General features: G+C 36.4%; 1 protein-coding gene and 1 long non-coding RNA gene across 2 annotated transcripts; both read right to left on the bottom strand.

Annotated features, from left to right (window-relative positions):
• Positions 1–3,646: 3,646 nt before the first annotated feature.
• Positions 3,647–19,541, bottom strand: LOC105048989 (F-box only protein 6). Its single transcript, XM_010928518.4, has 3 exons — positions 19,363–19,541; positions 8,201–9,464; positions 3,647–3,946 (listed from the first exon to the last, which is right to left on the bottom strand). Exons 1-2 carry the CDS (start codon positions 19,461–19,463, stop codon positions 8,225–8,227), a joined length of 1,341 nt encoding a protein of 446 aa, XP_010926820.1. The 5' UTR covers positions 19,464–19,541; the 3' UTR covers positions 3,647–3,946; positions 8,201–8,224.
• On the bottom strand, positions 14,947–18,626 carry LOC140859405 (uncharacterized). Its single transcript, XR_012142860.1, has 2 exons — positions 17,950–18,626; positions 14,947–15,361 (listed from the first exon to the last, which is right to left on the bottom strand). It is a non-coding gene; the product is annotated as an uncharacterized lncRNA (long non-coding RNA).
• Positions 19,542–20,732: the final 1,191 nt, after the last annotated feature.

Below are 20,732 nucleotides of genomic sequence, written 5' to 3'. Positions count from 1 at the left end.
CCTGAAAAAAATTTGGATCCATGCAACCCTACATAAAATATTATCCGATTTTTTTAAAAAAAAATCGAAACAATCCTTGTTTCCCTACACATACCATTATGCATTTTTTTTTCAAAAATCATAGCACCCCCACACATCCTCACATAGAACATTATGTGCTTTTTTGTATATATATAGAGTCAACATAAGTCCATCACATATTTGCTCACTGATCACTGACCCAATAACCATGTTAATCTCTATAACAGTGACTAAGATTGTAGTGATGACTATCTCAACCACTGTAACAACACCCATCCAGCATAACAATCCATCTCTGGACCGTTAACACCGCCACTACACATCCTTTTTTTCATCCTTCTCAGATTATCCTATAATCATTCACAATAACCCAAGCATCTTAAACTTACCCTTTTCTCCACTCTCAACAGCAGTCCTTTCTCTTCCACATGATGCAGCAAGAGAAGAGGAAGGCTGTTGTTTCTTCGGTAGCAATCTCCTGATGGAAATAAACTTTCGAAAGAGAAAGAACAGCAAACATAAGATCAACATCATCCACCCTTACTCAAACAATGCACTAAGGGAAACAGATGGCTCCAATATATCTACAGCAACCCCCAAACAACTTGATGAGTTCAAAAAAGGAAGGATAAAATACAATAAAAAAATATTTATCAAAAGCTTGAGGAATATTTTCGCATATTGAGATGATCTTTCCTTTCCATCATTGGAAATGCCCTTACTACTAGTATGATGACATAGCATGCGAGGCTTCCCATTCTGATCCCCACTCCATATTTTTTTTTCTTTTTTTCCTCTTCAAGCCATCAAAGCTCGACACAAAGGCTACTATTATCGTCTCCTCTTACATGGCAGTCAATACTTTTAAAATGTAAGGCACTATCTGCTGTATCACATTATCCAGCAGTCCAAAAAAAAGAAAAAGACAAACCAACTACTAAATGAATGACACGTGGCTTTTATCTTTCAGAAAAAATTGAGCTTCATTGCATATAAGAGAAAATGAATAGTAAAGAAAAACATAGCTTCACTGAGTTTAGGACAAGATGAACAGCATTAATTTTTTCTTCTTGTCAAAAAGAGGGAATAAAGAGGGCCAACCGACGAAATATACTTTTTTTTTTTTTGATATCTGGCATCTTCAATGTGCAACATTTGTTGCATTGGGAGAGCACTAGACTCTCCTTTAGTGTATTTGTAAAAATGCTATCAAGGCTCCACTTTGTAATGATAATGTAAAGCCGATTGCTATTTTCTTCAATGATAATAATGAAGTTTTCAATTCTGGTTATTCTCTTCATTATATTTCTTTGGGGTTTGATTATTTAAGTCATGGCTACCATATTGAAGGGCCATTTTCATTGTACAATTATCATGCGATTGATGCATAAGAACTGATTATTTGTCAAATAATCAGGGTGACGAGATGAAGAGATAAGTTATTGACTCAAATCTTAAGAGACTTGAACATCTATAAGACAAAACAAAAGCTAATTTGATCCGGCTCGAACATCTTTCAGAATGAACTAGCTTTCATTTGGTGATTGTTGTGGAGGTAATCTGCTGATCGGAACCCTCCTCCTTGAAACACATCCAAGCCAATTCAATGGAACCACCTCGAACATAGGCACAAGCCCCCGAGACCTCGATCCTGTGTTTACTTATTGTGGAGGTAATCTGCAACCACCTAACAACTTTGATGTGCACGATGGTGGGGAGATCCCCTATCTTAACGACCTGTCAGAGTGTGCATTGCTTAGTGGCCTAAGGGATCAAGCATAATGGCCTCGAGATTCCGACTAAACTATCTATGGCTCTATCTTTATATAAAAAGGTATCAAGGAGACTCTCAGATAAGCTCAATCGAAAAAGAGAATAGCACATCCTTACTCTCTCTTCCACTCTTCTCTTTTCTCTATTGATCTCAAGCTCTGACTAACTTAAACATCAAAAGATCCCCCAATGAAAAACCCCTAGTGAGTATGCACTTTCTTTGCAAGTTCCCTCCGATAATCTCGCTTTTCGGATGGCGTCCGACTCCAGCATTACATTAGAGACTTGCAACAATAAGATTGATGCTAGAGGAAGGACCTAAGCCTGTTTTAACAGAAAGAAGAGTATGGTGCAAACGAAAGCTCACAACTCCACTGCTTCTCACTGATAATCTATCCACCACAACTAAAGCAACATCGGAATGGAGTCAGTGAAATACAAGGAGACCAAGTATTGGCTTGTTAGTGCTTCTTGGAGACAATAAAAGGAAAGTGTCTAGTAGAAGCTCTGTTGATTGAAGACCATAAGCAAGGGAGGCCCAAGGTGGCCGACCAAGTAGCTTGTAGTTGTTCCACTTAGTGATGATCCGAGCAGGACCATCCAACCCAGAGCAAAATTAGCACCGAACCTCAAAGATCGACTAATATCATTACTACATGCCCATAAGGATATCTTCGTCTGATTAGTGTTAGACATGCCAGATATACCTTCTAATGTTTTTGTCCATAGGTTAAACGTGGATCCAAGCTGTCGCCCTATCCAATAAAAGAAAAGAAGTTTCACCTCCGACCGATGATCGGCGATTAAGAAAAAAATTGATAAGTTCTAATGATAAGATTCATTTGAGAAGCCCATTATCCAGAGTGAATCGCCAACGTCATCATGATAAAAAAGACGAATGACAAATGATGAATTTGAATCGACTACACCGACCTTAATAAAATCTGTCCGAAAGATGACTTCCCCTCTCCGAGGATCGATAAGCTTATAAATGCTACCTCGGAACACCAACTCCTAAGCTTCATAGGTGCCTTCTCTAGCTAAAATTAGATTTGGATGGTCCTCGAAGATGAGAAGACAATATTTATAATCGACAAAAGTCTATATTGTTATAAAATAATATTTTTTAAATTAAAAAATACAAGAGTTACATATCAAACATCAGACCGAATGCAATATGAAAATTTATATCGATGACATATTGATCAAAAGTATCAAAGTCAACCAACATGTTGGCAGCCTAGAACAGCTATTTGACGAGTTGAGCTGAAACCAAATAAAGCTCAACCCCACTTTCAATGTAATCTCGAAAAAATTCTTAAGATTCATGATGACCTAATGACGGATCAAAATGAACCTAGAGAAGATCTAATAATAATAATATTGAGAGCAAGTTTGAATATTCCACCTGTTAGCCGGCCCAGCCTGCATCATCTGAACACCTGCCTAAATTATTAGTTTGTAAAAAAAAAAAGAATAAAGGAAAAAAAAAAAAAAAAACATGGAGATCCTATTTTGCCTATTCACAAAATTCACGCCGAGAGAGGTAGGGTGTTGGGTTGATATACTAAGGATCTAGCGAAAAATTCCGTCTAAAATTCTGCCGGATTATCCAACCACAAGTCATCAGCTCAAGGCGGAAGGTGCTTACAACCTTGGCCAAGAATAGATCCTTGTCAAAACCACATACATATAATTCAAAAGGCAAATTGTAAATGCAACCATCATGACTTAGAGAGTAAAATTAATCAAAAAGTGATCCATGAAGCAAGAACATCTACTGCAACAGGAAATTGGGAAGAGCACAAGCCAAACCGCAGATAAAGCAAGCTCGACCATCATGGTTCCAAACTCAAGGAAAATACCAAAGAGATTATTAGGAAACAAAGTTGAATGTCTTAAAGCAACATTTACAACTAAAAAAAAGACCGTCCTTGGAAGCATTTCACATGTAAGCTTCATTTAACCCATTTATTCCGCTTAGGACAGTAAGTAAATCCAGGCATGAGCTCAAGAGCACTGCAGTCAGTATACCTCAGAGTTTAACCACAGTTTTGAGTAAGAATGTATTAAATTTGATAATAAGCTGGCAAGATTAAATCCTTCCACAAAAGACGAATTGCTTGTGTTTGCAGTCTTGGAATCATAAAATCTGCATAACCAACGATCGCATTAGTTTGGTGTAAGATTGATTTTATAGAAGGAAAGAAGCCTCTACTGCACTTGCACTTAGAACAAGTTATAATAAGAATAAAACTGATGAAATCAAAAAAATCATTCCCAACGATCACAAACAATTCTAGTTTCTCTACAGATCTAGTCGCTTGCCTTGGAAAAAATAGACATGAATTTACAAACGTTATATAGAAAAGGAAGCAAAAGAGGAAGTGACTATATGTTGAGAGGCCAAGATGCAGGATGAAAACATTATGCATAGGCATGCTAGAGGGGATCCTGACCTTCAACACATGGCAACGGTGTTTTCCATCTTCCCTAAACCAGCCATTTCTTAATGACAATGGAACTAGCTTGTATCCAACATGACCGTTATCAAAGCCAAACAAGACTTGCAAATTAAGCAATGTACTCAGAACACTTGAAATAGGCCACATATTCTTTCTGAGTAAACTCTTAGAGACGTCGGATGTCAACAAAGACACTTCATGATAGATGTTAGGGTGAAAAAAATCAATCAACGAACCACCAGCGGCATCTAACATATTGGAGATTTTAAAAAGCACTTGCCACTTCAACCAGAAAATAAGCATAGAGAATATGATCCAAAACTTGAAGAATGAAATGTCCGTTGTGGAAATGCGCCATGCAACAAATGTACTAAATATTGTCAAAACCTGCAAGTTGCATCCAATGTCTATGGGATCACTGTATGAATCAAATAAATTCATTAAAGTTTGATATAATCATACAGCCAGTTGTCAGCCTACAATTCTTTGTGGCGATGCTTCCCATGTAACTTGAAGATTGGAATAGGATGAACAATTTATTGATTATGCAATTTGAACTGATGCGAGAGATCTACAAAAAGTGTATATAATGAACACACAAGGCGATATTTGTCCTTGGGAGGAATCACCCATTTTTCTAAGGCACAAGTTGAAAATAAACAAGACATTGATATAACAAACTCTAGATGCCAATTATGAATACTAGCAAATAAAAACAATAAAAACAGAAGCCATATTCTGAAGCATTTTATGTTAGCGTACTCCAACATCTTCTGTGATTCCGTGAAATAGAGAGACTAAGTGCCGAAGTTGTCAAATCAGGATTCGACTCGTGAATCACTCATGCCTTAACTCGAATCGCGACTCGAATTGTGACTCGAATCGTAAGATTCAGTAACAAATTCAATTTTTTATAAAATAATAAATATTAGCATAAAAACAAAATTAACATTATAAAAATGATAAAAAATATAATCGATTTCCATTGCCTCCTTTACCATCATCAAATTTTTTACAATGATTCCAAGTTGGATCCACAACTTTAAATTTTCTTCTAGGTGCCATTATTCAATAAAACAATGGTACACAATTCCATTGTAAAGTATGTAATCCTTGTTAAAAAGTAAGAACTATTAAAAAATCACTATTCACTAAAAAAATAAAAATTTTAATTTTATTGACTGTGTGCGTGTGTGTGTTTTTTTTTTTGGGTTAAGTGGCTGTGCCACGGAAACAATAATTTTTCTTTTTTTTTTGTTAAGCGGTGGTGCCACAGGCCACAATGGACCACAGGTCAGCCGAATGAAGCCTTCGTAGGTGGCTTCGTGGGAAGCTTCGAGAAAACGCTTCGTCGGATAAAAAAAAGGGGAAAAGGCTTCATAGGGTAGGACGGTAGGTGACTTCGGACAAGAGAAACAGAGTGGGGAAGAGAAACAGAAACAGAGAAGCTTTAGTCGAATGAAAAAAAAAAAGGCTTCATAGGCGGCTTTGGAGAAAAGAACAGAGCGGGGAAGAGAAACAGAGAGATCGAGGAAGATCAGAAGAGAAACGGAGAAATCAAAAAAAAAAAAAAAAGCTTCCGAGTACCTACTGGACCAACGACGAACTCGTAGGGATGCTTCGAAGGCTTCGAGGCTTCCTCTTCCCCACGCGCCCTCTTCCTCTTCCTCTTCTCGCCCTAGTCTTTGAAGGCTTGAAGCAGTCGGAGAAGACAGAGAAACAATCGTGAATAGAAGTTCAAAGGTTCGGGATTTACCTTTTTTGCCAAAATCTGACTCTTCGGTTTCCAAAAACAACGAACAAGACTTACCTTTTCCGACTCGACGATATCAGACAATCCCACGAGTCACACAATTCAGCCAAGGAGTCCGTGATTCAGGTACGATTCCTCCCCTTTTGCAATTTTTCGTTTCGGTTCGACTCGATCAAGCTTCGAATCGTACGAGTCGACTCGTGACTTATATGATTCTACCAATAGAGCTAAGGGCCTCTCTAGTCCCTAGTCGAGAATACTATGCCAACATTACATGTATTTAGTATTACTGCATTTTCAATTACCTGACAGCTGTTTGTGAATGCATTTGCAGTAAAAGTAAAAACATGTTTGACTAGACATGACAGAAATATATAATTTTGAATTTCATAATTTATTACTACATAACAATATATCATTCTAATAAATAGTAGTATATTATTATAATATAATTGTTATAACTAGTATTTGGCTAGTGTGATGCATATGCAAGAAAGCATGAACGATTAGGGTTTCTCCGTGCACTGAAGAGTGAGGATTCAAATGCCAAAGCCTCCCTCGTGTTGTGGAGCAATTTTCTTCTTCACCTTTCCACATCTATCTTCTAATTGAAGATTCTAACAAGTCCCTTTGCAAAGGAGCTTGAAAAGAGCAAGTCCAGCAATGGAAGGCTTTGGCCTTTAAATAGTAGATATTATAGAATGTATTATATCTACAATATTATATTATACTGATGTGATACATTTTTACATTATTGTAGTGTACATTATATAATTATACCATCATAACATACATTAGATTATATATTAGGGTGTTTTGCATATATTCCCAGAGTATTTCATATTTGTGAATTAATTGCTGCAAACTTCATACTTGCATATTAATCCCTGCAATACTATAACTCATTGCATGGAAGTCCCTCAAATTAACTAAATTAGACCTGAACTGAATATTCCTTATTCATTCGGTAACAGTGTACTTTATTAACAAGTTTGATTTAATGACTGTTTTGCCTTACAGGAGAGTTAAATAAACTTTTCTTTCTTAGTAAAATAACCATTTTTTCTCAGTAAAATAACCTCTTAGTGAAGGAGAACACTTTCAGAAAATAAAAGGTGCAGGAGATGATAGGAGATCAAAACATTAGGAAAATAACCTAACTCCTACCCTTTTCACTTCAACCCCCTTGGAAGGTTTTCTTCATCATTTCCAAACTCTGGTAACCCTTAAGCACAAGTTGGTTCATGATCTCTAGCAGAAGAACTAATATGCACAACAAAATAAATTGCAGGGATTAATACGCAAATATAAAGTTTGCAGGGATTAATCTTCAATTACAAAATTTATGGAGGCAAATGTGCTCAAAAACCCATTTTAATATGTTATATTGTATATATGAAACATAATAACATTTACAATATAATATTACGTATCATAAAATGAACATGTTATAATATATAAAAATGATGATCATATTTTATTATATTAATAGAAATATGAAAATATCATATAATCTGTTAGTAAATTATTATAATATGATATATTAATTGTCATGTGATAAGAATAATAGTACCAATTTGATATCATTGAAATATTAATTAATAATGTATATTACTGTTGATAACAACAATATGTATTATGCAAGGCAATTTTATTTATATTATTATTACCATTATTGAACATTATAGCAAATTATAGTAAATTATAGCGAGCAAATTCTTGTCTCTTTGAAGGCAACATTTGCACATACCAACAACACTATAATTTGAACTGCAGTCATCTTAGCATAGTTCAACATACTACATTTCTACTATACACGCATATCGTAAAAGATCTAACCAACATATATCAATATATTAAGCTTCGCTGGGAATATATAAATCAAATGGCATGGCATTTTCAGACAGATAAGGTTGGTGCTCTTTTGTTTCTGAAACTGCAGCAACCTTTTCTCAGACATGAAAATTCGGAGGAACCAGAGACATGGATATGAGGAATGACAAGACAGCTAGTTAATCATGCCTCATGAGGCATGTGAATATGCTAACATGTGATTTTTGTTTGTGCAACCACCAAAGAAGAGGTTATTGTAACCACTCAATATCAAAAGCATCAGCAAAAAGAGAGAAAATTTCCAGTAAAACAATCAGCGGGAGCAATGCACACACTAGAAGGCTATAATTCGTACCTAACGCCAGAATCAGAGAAGCAGTTAGGCCATAGCAGTGGGACAAGGATCAAATGCAGTGCCACATCCAATCCACTGCCTTTTCCTGCCACGAGGAAGCATGCAATCTGGCACCTTCTCCCATTGCTTGTTTGACATGTCATACGTAATTAGACGGTTCATCCGCTTTGACCGCAGTGAGAGCATGAGCAACCCTCGATTGCCCAAGCATGTCATCCTTACGTGCTTACCATAAAACTCTAAGCACCAGATGTTTGGCATTCTGTCCACCTCCTTCCACAAGAGAGTCATTTTCTGTAACTCCCATACGCAGACACATGTGGCAGCATTCTTAGACAGCAAACCCACAAGCATAACCTGCCCCTTATGCTCTGCAAGTGTGTGGTCAGTCAGGTGCAGCGGTGATGGGATGATAAACTGCTTCCAAACACCAGTGGCCACATCATATGACAAAATGCCATCTGGTTCAGCACGCATAAAGTAGAGTGTGGTACCAATTGATACTGTTTGTGACCTAAAATTTAATGAAAGTGGGAGCTTGATGCTTGGTGGAACAATTCCAGGACGTGTCCAGCTGTTCTGTACTGAATCATAGATCTCATGATCACCATTACATCCCAACCATACAATTTTGTAGCCACTGCTGGCTGTATTCCCATTTAGTATCATCCCAACTGCCACTCGTGACCAAACCCGGACCGACCTTGGTGGAAGTTCTTTGAAAGAGTCAGTTAGTGGGTTGCAAATATAAAAGTTCCTGTGGCCTATATCCAAGAAACAGACAAGACCACCAGCTGATGCCACAGGAAGAATAATCATCTTTGCAGGCAGAAATGGGATGGAAGGGTGGTGCCATTTTCCCATAGAAGGATCATACATGGCTCCACTGTTCACATCTTCATGAGTTATTGTATAGAACCAAGGATGCACACGAGGTACTTCAGCAAAGTGCTGGGAGAAGCTATTTGAGGTCAATAGATAGTTCCATTTTCGGCAAACAGAGCGAAATCGGAAAAATGTGGCTATCGGAAGTCTTGCAATAACAGCTTCAAAAAGATCTTCAGGAAATTCTTTCCATATTTGTTGTTCCATCTGAGTTGAACTTGAAACAAGTGACCTTTCACGATTTTTTTCTCTTCGAGATCTCTTGCAAGGTGGAGATTTGTTAGCTTGCACCATGTTTAGGTACTCGGACTTCTCTCCCATTATAAGACCACAAAAATCATCCTCCACTGAGTTGTTATCAAGATCAAGTATATACCATCTGTTCAAAATCAGTGGTTAACACAAACTCAGATCAGTTATTTCGTTTCTTCATATTGTAACAGTATATTAACCAATGATTGAATACCCATCCAGCAAACTGTTACAAAGGTTAAAAACTGATAAAACATATGAAAAAGCACAAGTGCACCTAATATAGCTTTAGACTGTTTCTCATGACTCCAGGCCAAAACCAAGCTGTGCTCATGGCAAATATTTCAACTCCATGGGGAAAAAAGAAACAATACATGGAGACTCCTAGATTAGTGAAATACAGGATAATCATTATATTAAACCAAAACAAGAAGGAAAAAAGACAAAATTAATATATAGTAACTATGCTCAGTTGATGAAGTAAATTGCTGCAATATGTATAAAGTAATTACATTCTGGCAAGAAAGCAAAAAAACATGCATATACCATAAACAATCTCAGGAATCCGTAATATCTATAACTTATTCAAGATGATAATGAAAAATAAAAAAAGCACATATAAAGGCAAGTTTGTGAATTAAGACATTAGCCAATACAGATGCACGATGCCTTCATGCCTTTAAATGGTGAAAATAGTTGCACCAAAGGATAATGTAAACCAAATCAACAAGAAAACTATCACAATAAGAGCAAAAATAACAACAATGAAAACAACAACAACAACAACAGTGACAATTAGTATGGTGACAATTTTAATGAAGATCTGAATGAAATCAACAAAAATAGCTTCTGATGAGCTTCCCAAAAAGACATAATTATAATATCAATTTTTTATAGAATAATTAACCTCTGATCTTATCTTTCAAGTTTCAATATAAGATAAGCTCAAGGTAGAGAAGGCAGACTTCTTAACTTTGGCCTGCATTACCAGCCTCATAAAACAAACTCTAAATCAAAATAAATAATCCATAATTCCAGAATCCTTAGCTCTATCAATCTGTGTAATATGAAATCCTTGGTTACTTGTGTATCATTGCTTGGAAGGTATGGGTCAGAAAACATAAACATTAATCAGACTTTCCATACCATCCAAAATAGGTTAAGTACATGCTACAATAGACTTGACATGTCTACAGGTGGTGAAACACACAAAATGATGGACTGAAACTGCAAAAGTAATGGGAGAACAAGTATTAAACTTCTGAAGGTTTCAGCAGAAGAGCCATACGTCTTTAAGCCTTGGACAACAATAGGCATCAGAAAGGATATTACTTGAGAGGCTGATGAAAACAGTAGAATTAAGAGATTGGCAGAGATTATTATTTATTGCAAATGTTGTGTCATAGCATCTCATTTGACCCACATTCATAAATCATTACATGAGTTTTTGTACTAATCCTATAGTAGATAAGACATACAGATCTCAAAGCCTTGGTCATTAACAAGTGCCAGCACTGCTGCCTAGACTTTAAAGACTAGGATTCTTTTTAATCTTAGAAATTATGTGACAGTCCACGGTAAAAAAACACAGACATTCATTGTACAGTAATTCCACATCTAGAATTAACTTCAATGATTAATTATTTAGTTTTCTATCAAATAGCCACTAAGCTGAAGTATTTACTTCACAAATTATATGCATTTTGGCCAAATTCCATTTATTTTTGTTTAATATCAAAATGTATGAGCAAAAATTTCATGGGCAAATTGTTCTTAAACTTCTCTGCAAATCAACTTAAAACAACTTATCTCTGAATTTCTAGCTGGCTACAACAAAGGTTACCAAAATGTTGATATTGCTACCCATTTTAACTTTTCACCAAAGAACATATTAGGTTGTGTGTCAGCTGTCACCAAATAGATCAAAACCTTGATCCTATTTGCTCGATAGGACTCAAACCCAATATTCAGTTGTGCCAACAAAATAACATTTGCCACTGCACCAACAAAATAGCTGCATATTTTTTACTTAAATGATGTAAACAATTTATGCAACTAGGAAATGTAAAAGAGAAAAAAATAACAAACATAAGGGCGCTTGAGAATTGGAAAGCAGAACACTATAAAAGGCATTGTTTGCAAAAAAACACAAACCAATCAAATTCTTGTCAAAAAACCATTATAACAACTTAGAAATATTATTATCCAACCAATGAAATTCTTGTAACTTCCAATGGTGACACCTGCACAACATCAAGCAAGTGTTCTAGAAAACTATCATGCTAACTTCCCACAAACAAGGGAAACTAACAAGGAAGATGCTGTAAGATAGTAAAACAAATGCAAAGCCAGTAAGCTGCATGATAATAGATCTCAGCAGCCAAAAATATAATTACGAACGATGCACTACCAACGTAAGAGTCACCTTGTCTTTGGTACCAAGGTTAGTAAATACATCAAAGAGAGGTACTCAATCCACAAAGCAGAAAATGTCTCAATCCACAAGCACTTGATGCAGCCATGCAGGCCCCACACAATCAAGAGAGCGTGATCTAGACATTTGTAGACATGAACTATCCTAAATGCCACAGCCATCAATTGGTGATGTCATTGCATCAAAACCTAAATTCTCATTGTAAAGGTGAAAACCTAATCCCGTAATGATTAGACTCATGGTGGAGCTCCAACCCTTTGTATGTACATAGATATATCTAATCCTACATCCTAAACCTAAACTCTCATTAAAAAGAACTACATCATATAATGCTAATACTTTTGATGGAGCTCCAATCATACATCTAGATCCATGAATACAAATAGGTATACCTGCATACATAAATATAGACAGATGTAGATATACAGATGTTGCATACGTCAGTCCTTACATACATGCATATCAGAAAAGTAAATGAAAAAAGTACTTAATAGACCTGCTCCCAAAAGTCAAGATTGATGGGATCACAGAGATCCATTGGGGTCCCTTCCTTGGCAATATTATCTGTATTGAATAGAACTAAGCAAAGCTAATAAAAGACACTTTCAAATGACTATAAGACATCAAAATCGATCTTATTAATTCTAAGGTTGCGTTTGGTAGCTGGCAATCTATCCAGATTACCAACAATTTAAAGTGGACCCACTAGATTGCTGCGTTTGATATATCTTTTGAGTGGCAATCTAAATTGCCTTGGCAATCTACATTGCCTACTATGAGGCAATCTAAATAGCTTTGGGAAGGGGTGGCTATTCAGATTATCACTTCTTTCGCAATATTGCAATAAAAATTTTGAACAAAATTACCCTACAAAAAAAATCATAGAGCACCAATGCTAGTGCTCTTCTCTCTCCCTCTGCCCTTGGCTTCTCCATGCCCAACCCTCCCCCATCACCCACCACCCCCTCCCCCGGCGCCACCCATAGCTCCGCGCGCACCTGCCCCCTCCCCCCACCCTACGGCTCCACCCCCCTCGCCTGCCCACGGCTCTTCTGCTCTCGTCCCCCACCACCCCCGACGGCTCCTCTGCACGCGCCTGCCCCCCCGAACCCATGGCTCCTCTGTCCCCTGCCCACGGCTCCACCCTCGTCCCCCACCCCTCCCGCAGCTCCTCCGCACTCATCCCCACCACCCCCATGGCTCCTCTACACGCACCCACCCCCTCCCCCCTTGACCCGTGGCTCCTCTGCACCCCCCCACCTGCCTGTGGCTCCTCCGCCCTTGTCTCCCACCAGCCTGCCCGCGGCTCCTCCTCCTTTGTCCCCCACCACCCCCCTGCGGCTTCTCCATGCTCATCCCCACCACCCCTTGGCTCCTCTATGCCCCCCACCCCCGCCCCCGGTTCCCCACACGCTTCGGCCCACCGCGTCCGCGCCACCACCACAACCACACCACCAAGGAAAAAGAAGAGCACCAAGGCAAAAATGGATTTTGAAAATTTTGATTTCATATCACTGATAATCTGATTGTCATACCAAATATGCCAATCAATATTCTCAGTAATTTTACTGCAACATTACCTACATGTACCAAACACAGTAATCAACATTACTGGCAATTTAATTGGTGACAATTTATCTTAAAGGCAATCCACATTACCTTCCAAGATTGCCTGACGATGCACCAAACGCAACCTAATGAATTATCTTATGATTTGCACAAAAAAAAAAAGGTTTTGGTCACACTAGCAAAGAGTTTTCCAAAATAAAAGAAGGGCTTTTGGGGTACCTAATTGTTCCATCATAATAGATCCAAAAACTGCCTCAGAACAACTTCAATATCATATTACTCAGGTGACTAACTAATAAAATAGATATATGGGGGATTGGAAAAAAGTGACTAACAAAAATAAAACATCTATCATTCAAAGGTTCACTAAAAATTTGACCATTGACAGGTTTCTTTGTATATGCTGTCCTGAAAGAGGACGACTTGATGACCATTTGCTCATTAGAACAAGAAATGAAATTGTAATTATTACATTAGTAAAATCCCATCTGCACATGCATTTAGAAGATAAATACAACTTTAAATAAGTAGAGGCAAACTATGAAAAAAAAGTCGTCACACTAACTACCAAAATGATAGTTGGAAAAAATTCAAAAACATGCACTTGATGTGTTTTAATCTATTTTGGAGCTATTCTAAAAAAATGGTTGCGCCTTATCATAATTCTACATGATATTATGGTGATGCATTGCATTATAATTAATACAGAATTCTCAGCTATGTTCATAGTGGTTGAGTACAGATTTCAAATAAAAACCCAAAATCTGATCAGGTTGGGCATTCTAACTTGTTGAATTGGAGCCTCCACCACTAGGTTCGAATGGACCAAATTGCACCCAATAAAAAATAGATTAAAATTCCAGGAGACCTGACTTAATCCAATCCAAGCAGTTAATGGGTCAGAGACGGGGTAAAATTCTTACACCAAAAGTCCAGGTCTAGCTTCTACAGTATGGAAAGGACCTAAAAGGGGACCTGACTTGATCCAATCCAGATAAAATAGAATATGAGTCCAGTTAGGCGTGGAGTGCACATAATCAAACCTAAACCAAGTAGTTCCATTTGGACCCAACAGAAACTAGTTTTAGAAATTGATCTATTATAGATAATGATCTAAACTAAAAGTGAATGACTCAGATTTGGATTGAATTCTTGGGTTTGTGGTCATCCAGCTCCAACCCGACCCTCTTCCAGTCCTACAAATCACAATGCCATGAAATTTAAAATTTTTCCAAGGAAATTCTAGCATGGATCTAAAGCATTTTTGTGGTACCATAACCTGCAGCGAATATGTGACACTCCAATTGAAGGGAATGCATTGATTGTTAAAGGACTCCTTGTTGATGGGATTAAGAATTCCATCAAGGACCCTTCATTCTTGATAAGCACACCCCTATTTTTTTCATATCCACTTCACTAAATGTATTGCCTTTTAGCTGCTATCATCCTCTTTTCTTTTTGAAACATCAAAGGTTAAATATTATGGACTGCTAATAGGTGGTAAAGACAAGTTGAATTAGGAATCTATTGTTAACAATACAGCTGTATTAACATTAATTGACATATCCATCGAAAATATGTTATAGATAGAGGGAAAATAACGACGTTTATTGGGCATAAAAGAGGATTCTGTATCCAGAAATTCATCCTTAATAAACATTTTCTGTCACTACTAAGAGTTCCCATATAAAACTTGAGTGAAAAAAAAAAAAAAAAAACATTTATCAATTTGTGTAGCGGCATTCCAGATAAATCCACATGGTAGATGAAAAAGGTCTGACATGTATAGTTGATTTTGCTTATATAGGTAGGATCAATGCCAACAATCCTCCACTCTTTATCTTGACATTGGATGCTCTCTTAGTTCATTTGCTCAACTCCTCCCTTAAATTTGCCACATGTGCATAGCTGGATTTTATCCAATACGCTATCCAAGACCTCTGAACCCAATCAATAAAATGGGCATAAACCATCAGCTGAAGTTCTGCCTGAAGCTCTGAACCAGATGTTCCAATTTCATCCTAAATTCATATGAAAGTGTAACCAGTTACAAAGCGTCAGCCAGCATAGAGATATGATGCCAAACGTAACATATATACGCTATGTAGGTTCTTTATTCTAGTTATTTGCCTTTAGTCATTCCACCAGATTTTAGGAAGCATTTTCTATGGACTTTAGTTGAAGTTTGCAAATTGCAATTTTCGAGAAGAATTGGAAACATTGTAACATAAGATTCCATTATAAAAAATGTAATTTATTTGACAAAGTTTTCTCTATCTTAAATCTCTAACTTCCTAGAAAGTTTTGGTAACATATGTTTTATTGCCAATAACATAGTATCTTCTAAACATGACTTTTTGAATTGTCTAGATGCAAAACCCAAAAAACAATACAACTAAAGGTCCTAAAAAGATATAATGATATATGATAGTTTGGAATAATGTCTCATTCATTATTCCTGATTTATGCTAAGGGAACTAATTTTCAGCCCCTATTTTGACTGCAATTTAACAATCAAAACCTATTGGCCATCATTTACTTTCAGATCCCTTGTTCTGAAGGCCATTCATCTTTTATTCCCTGGCCAATGCAGAAAATAAGGTGTAAGTGTATAGAAAGCAGGCACAAGTTTGTATAAAATAGGCACAATTGTGTAGAAAACAAGGCGAAGCGTGTATAGTTATTTACCATGGACGAGTGAAATTATTGATTGCAATGCCAAAACTAAACTCATTTGGTTCAGCTGAAACCAAGTCTTCAAACCATGACCAAATTAAAATTCTAGATTTTAATGGAAAAAAATGCAAGCTAGAATACAAACCTAATAAATCTAGCATATTGAAACTTGCTTAACACCTCAGGATTTATTTCTGAAAGTTTTGCCTTTCTTAACTGCATCAATTATACCATCAATCACCTAAGGTAGATAATTTTCAAGGTCAGGCATATTTCTTAAATTGGGTTTGAAAGATTATCATCATTTTTTTTTTTAACATTGTCTCCCATGAATTCATACTATGAACAATTGCACTTTAAATTTAATTGCACAATTATTGGTGCAAATTGCAAACGCTTAAGACTTCTCCATCCATTGCATACTTGTTTTTAGGATCTCATAGAATAAGCTAACTGAGATAATCAAGTTTCCAACATAATTTTATCACATCTCAAATGTTACCATCCATATTGATTCTTTGCAACATATTTCCATCTATCCAAATTGCATGTGGTATGTAAGTAAACTCATTGAAAGCATTTTTTTGAAAGTCCTTACTCAATAACAATCAAGATATGCTGTCTCGGTACCAGGCCCGTACTGGTGCCACCCTATCACTATGTCAATACACCCGATGTGGGAGACAGTTCAGCGTACTGCGTAATGATACGCCCCCAATACCACAGTACCACAATACCAGTACTGAATTGGTATGGTAATGTACACCCCATACGACCTATTTCAGTACAGCATGGCATACCTTGATAACAATCATTATAAACTTCCTTATCATCACTATTCCACCAAAATCACACAAACCTCTTCCATCCTCACATCATTGTTAAAATGACGGCCAGCCAGCACTTGCCTATTGCATTATGGCCCATTTAACTTGTGACATTCTGTATGGGTCTTAGATGTAATGGGGGCAAATCATATCATCAAATTGCATATTGCACATACACTTGTTACATATCCAAGTGCAAAGAATGAATTGTTTGAGGTGAAAGAAAGAACTTTCTCATTTCTTTTAACACCACAAATTTTCATTGGAATCTTTAGTTTAAATGCTCTCAAAAATTTAGCTATTCTCAATATTTTAAAAGATTCTAGGTGGTAGATGGGCCTTTAGCGGGCCACCCAGAGCCCTAGGTGCTTGATGGATGCCTAGGTGGACATCTTGTGGAAAAGGAATTCCAAAATATAAGTTATATAAAAATAACATAAAGAGAGTTCCAAAAGCAAGTTATATCTTATAAATGAAATAAAACTTATTAAACAAGAAGTTGTAAGCTATGGCAATGATCAACTTGGCGATATCTAATAGTAATTTATAAATCAATCATCCTCTCACTTGAACACAACAGAACATGATAAGGCATTGAGACAGCTGCACCTAGCAGACCATCAAGATGGCCAAGGTAGCTGCTTTTTGCAACATTGGCTATTCTCTCCCATTAAAAGAAACATGATTGGTTGGAGCCAGAGGATAGCTTAGTAACATCCAATAATTGAAGGGCTTATGAAGGAAAGCTTGAAATATCTTATTGCATACCTTTTGGTGGGAGATATGAAAGGAAAGGAAGAGAAGAGCTTCCGCAAAGATATATTCCAACACAATGACAAGTGACACCAAGGACAAAGCATGCTCATGGTTAGGAAAGGCAACGGGATGCATTATTTTAATAAAGAAAAGTTGTCAGGAGCCCCTTTTTTCAGGTACTTTCTTCTTTCCCCGCTTATCACCAGTTAAGTGGTTTGGTTGAAACTAGTAACTTCCTATTTATTCGTTCCCATCTTGGTTATTTTTACATTTTATTCTAATAATAATATAAACAAAACATCAAGGAGTTCTCAATGGCAATTATACTGTCAATAACTATAAGCCCTTACCTTGGTATACTTGTTATTGATGCATTCAGTTGCTCATTTCAAAGCAGAGGCCCTCAAAGTATGTTTATGTAAAATATTATACTAGTGGAAGTCAATCTGGAACCTACGAAGTTGTAGTCAAGTAAGATTTAAAAAAATATATATAATCACACAAAAGTGGAGTTTGAAAAGAAACTTTGAAAAAATTATGCAGAGTTGAGGATCATTCAACATCAAGGGTTGAGCATTATAAATGTGAAACGAAATTAATGATGCTGCATTAAGGTATGCCAATCAATCATGAATTTGAAACACATTAGCATGACAAATATTCACATCTTTGGTTCAACAAATGGTCAACTTATGCTATACTCCTTGAACATTACAAAGAATCATGAAGAACATGAGCTTCAGCATTCAAATAACAAAAGAAGCTGGGCAATGCATCTAAATAACTTATTCTTTGTGATATCAACTTACAATACAAATAAAAAAGAGGGAAAAGTTATATCATCCTTCAGATCAACTGACTTCTCCTGTGAATGTCAACAGTTGATACAACACCCATAAATCAAACTCATGGAGTTGACCACATTACAACGAGCACATGTCAAAGCAAAAAAAGCCTCTTACGACATGCGCAACAGGAGCAGAAATCATTTAGAAATTTCCATTACAACAATAAGTCAAAAATTTGAGAGGGCTTGTTATGTTTGAATTTTCTTTTCTTTTCTTTTCTTTTTTTGGTGGTGGGGGGGGGGGGGGGGTGTTGGGGTGCATATCAAAAGGAAAAAAATTTCCTACAGATTCCAGAACAATTTTGCAACAGTAATTTATAAACTATCAGAATTTGATAGTTTCACCATCATGAAGAGCAAAGAGCTAAATGAACCTAGCATTAAGCAAACAGTATGATCAAAACAACCATACTCAAAACCTCCAATAAATCTTTATATATAAAAGACAGTGCCTCTAAAAACATAATTCTTCTAATTCATAGAATCGCTAGACCAAATAGGTGAAGAATAAGAACAATAAGAAGAGAAAGGCAAATCTGAAATCAAACACTCATCCAGACAATAAGACAGAAAGATGCCTCAATCATGCAACAAAATGCCACAACAAACACGCGGAGACCGCAAAAAGCCCTCAAATTTCAAACACCGAATGGCAAATTTCCACAGTCAAATATACCAAAACAAAATAAACCCCTTCAAGTCCTCCACTTTCATCAAGAAAGCCGAACCCTAAGCAACTTCTCGATTCCCAAACCAGAATATAGTACACAAACTACTTCACTAAGGATCGACTCTTCGTTTTCCTCAAAACCAAACTGGAGAAACCCCCAAAAAACGTCCTCCCATCAACCCAAGCATCCATCACAAACGGGAAAAAAATCGATCAAAAGAGAGAAAGATAGAAGAAGGGGCTTGCCTGGGATTGAGGTGGGGATGATCGAGAGAGAACGAGCCGTAGAGCTCCCAAAGCTCCTGGATCTGGCCGACGAGTTGCCTCAGCACCGCCACTCCTTCCATTCCCCGCCGCCCGCCACCGCGTCGCCGCCAGCCAGCTCCGCCACCCTCCCCCCCACCGCCCGCTCTCTCGCCTCTCTCTCTGCTTCTTCCCGTGGCGTGGCCTCTATAGCTCCCAACTCCTAATACCCCACCCTTTCCCACGTCATCGCGTTCTCCAATTAGGGCTCCACGGTTGCCTTTTTTTACCCCAAATGCCACTGAGATTCCCCTCCCCCTCGGAAACCGGCGAGCTTGAAATAGGAGTTGTCCTACAACCTTTCGCATATTAATTTCTGTGCGTGTACGAGTTGAACGGGGATAAAGTGGGAATCAAAAAAAATTTTTTTTTTTTTTCTTGTCTGGTTCGGCTCGACTGGGAGAGCGCTGGGAAATATAGTCTATATATATATATATATATATATGGTAAGAAAAATATCTTACTTTTTGGTCACTGTTCCGAAAAAATAAAAAATAAAAAAATATTTTTTTTATAAAAATAATTTTTTATATTTTATTAGAAAAAACCGTATAAGATATGAAAAATTTAATTTTCATCAATTGAAAATCAAAATGATTTTTTTTTAAAATATTTTAAATTTTTTAAATAGGATGGAGTAAGATCTCTTCTTCTATTAAGAATATAATAGATATTCTATATAATTTGTTAGAAAGTACATACTTAGTCAAACATCAATTATTTTAAAATATATTTTTTTATAATTAATTAAATATATAAAAAATTATTTTTTCAAGCATCACCAATTCAGAGATCAATGTTTTAGAAAAAATATTCTAGTAAAAAAAAATTCTTCTCATAAATTAAATAAAATAAATAAATTTGAAATAAATTATATTCTTGAGATTGGAAGTTAGATCAATGGAATAATTCCAACCAAATTTTTTTATTTTTGAAATATCTATTTGAAAAGAGATTGAAATAATTTTATTTAAAGATTGAAATTTTTTAACTTTTTAATTTTATTATTTTATAAAAATATAAATAGTTTAGTTCCTGTTTGATCCCTGAATAGAATTTACATTATTTTTTCATTACTTTTTTGAATGACTCATATTTTGAGAGAAAATAACAATATTCTGAGAAAAATAATGAAAATATTGCTATTTTGATTGGTGAAATAAAAAATGAACAAGAAAATTCGTTGTAGATATTTAAAAAATGTGCCGTACCATTTTCCTACATGGGAGTATAGTGCAGTAATATTTGATGGGACAAAACAAAATAAATCAGAAAAGATAGATTATTTCTTCAGTTACTTTTAAATGCAGCTA

Source organism: Elaeis guineensis, chromosome 7, assembly GCF_000442705.2.
Source record: "Elaeis guineensis isolate ETL-2024a chromosome 7, EG11, whole genome shotgun sequence".
Classification (NCBI taxonomy): Eukaryota; Viridiplantae; Streptophyta; class Magnoliopsida; order Arecales; family Arecaceae; genus Elaeis; species Elaeis guineensis.
This window is presented reverse-complemented; position numbering and strand designations above follow the sequence as displayed.

What these genes read in the sequence shown, in the direction of transcription:
- LOC105048989 (XM_010928518.4), bottom strand. Translation starts at nt 19,463, where the DNA reads ATGGAAGGAGTGGCGGTGCTGAGGCAACTCGTCGGCCAGATCCAGGAG. An exon ending in CATCCCCACCTCAATCCCAG is followed by an intron (nt 9,465 to 19,362) that starts GCAAGCCCCTTC and finishes GATTTTGAACAG; the next exon opens with ATGGTATATACTTGATCTTG.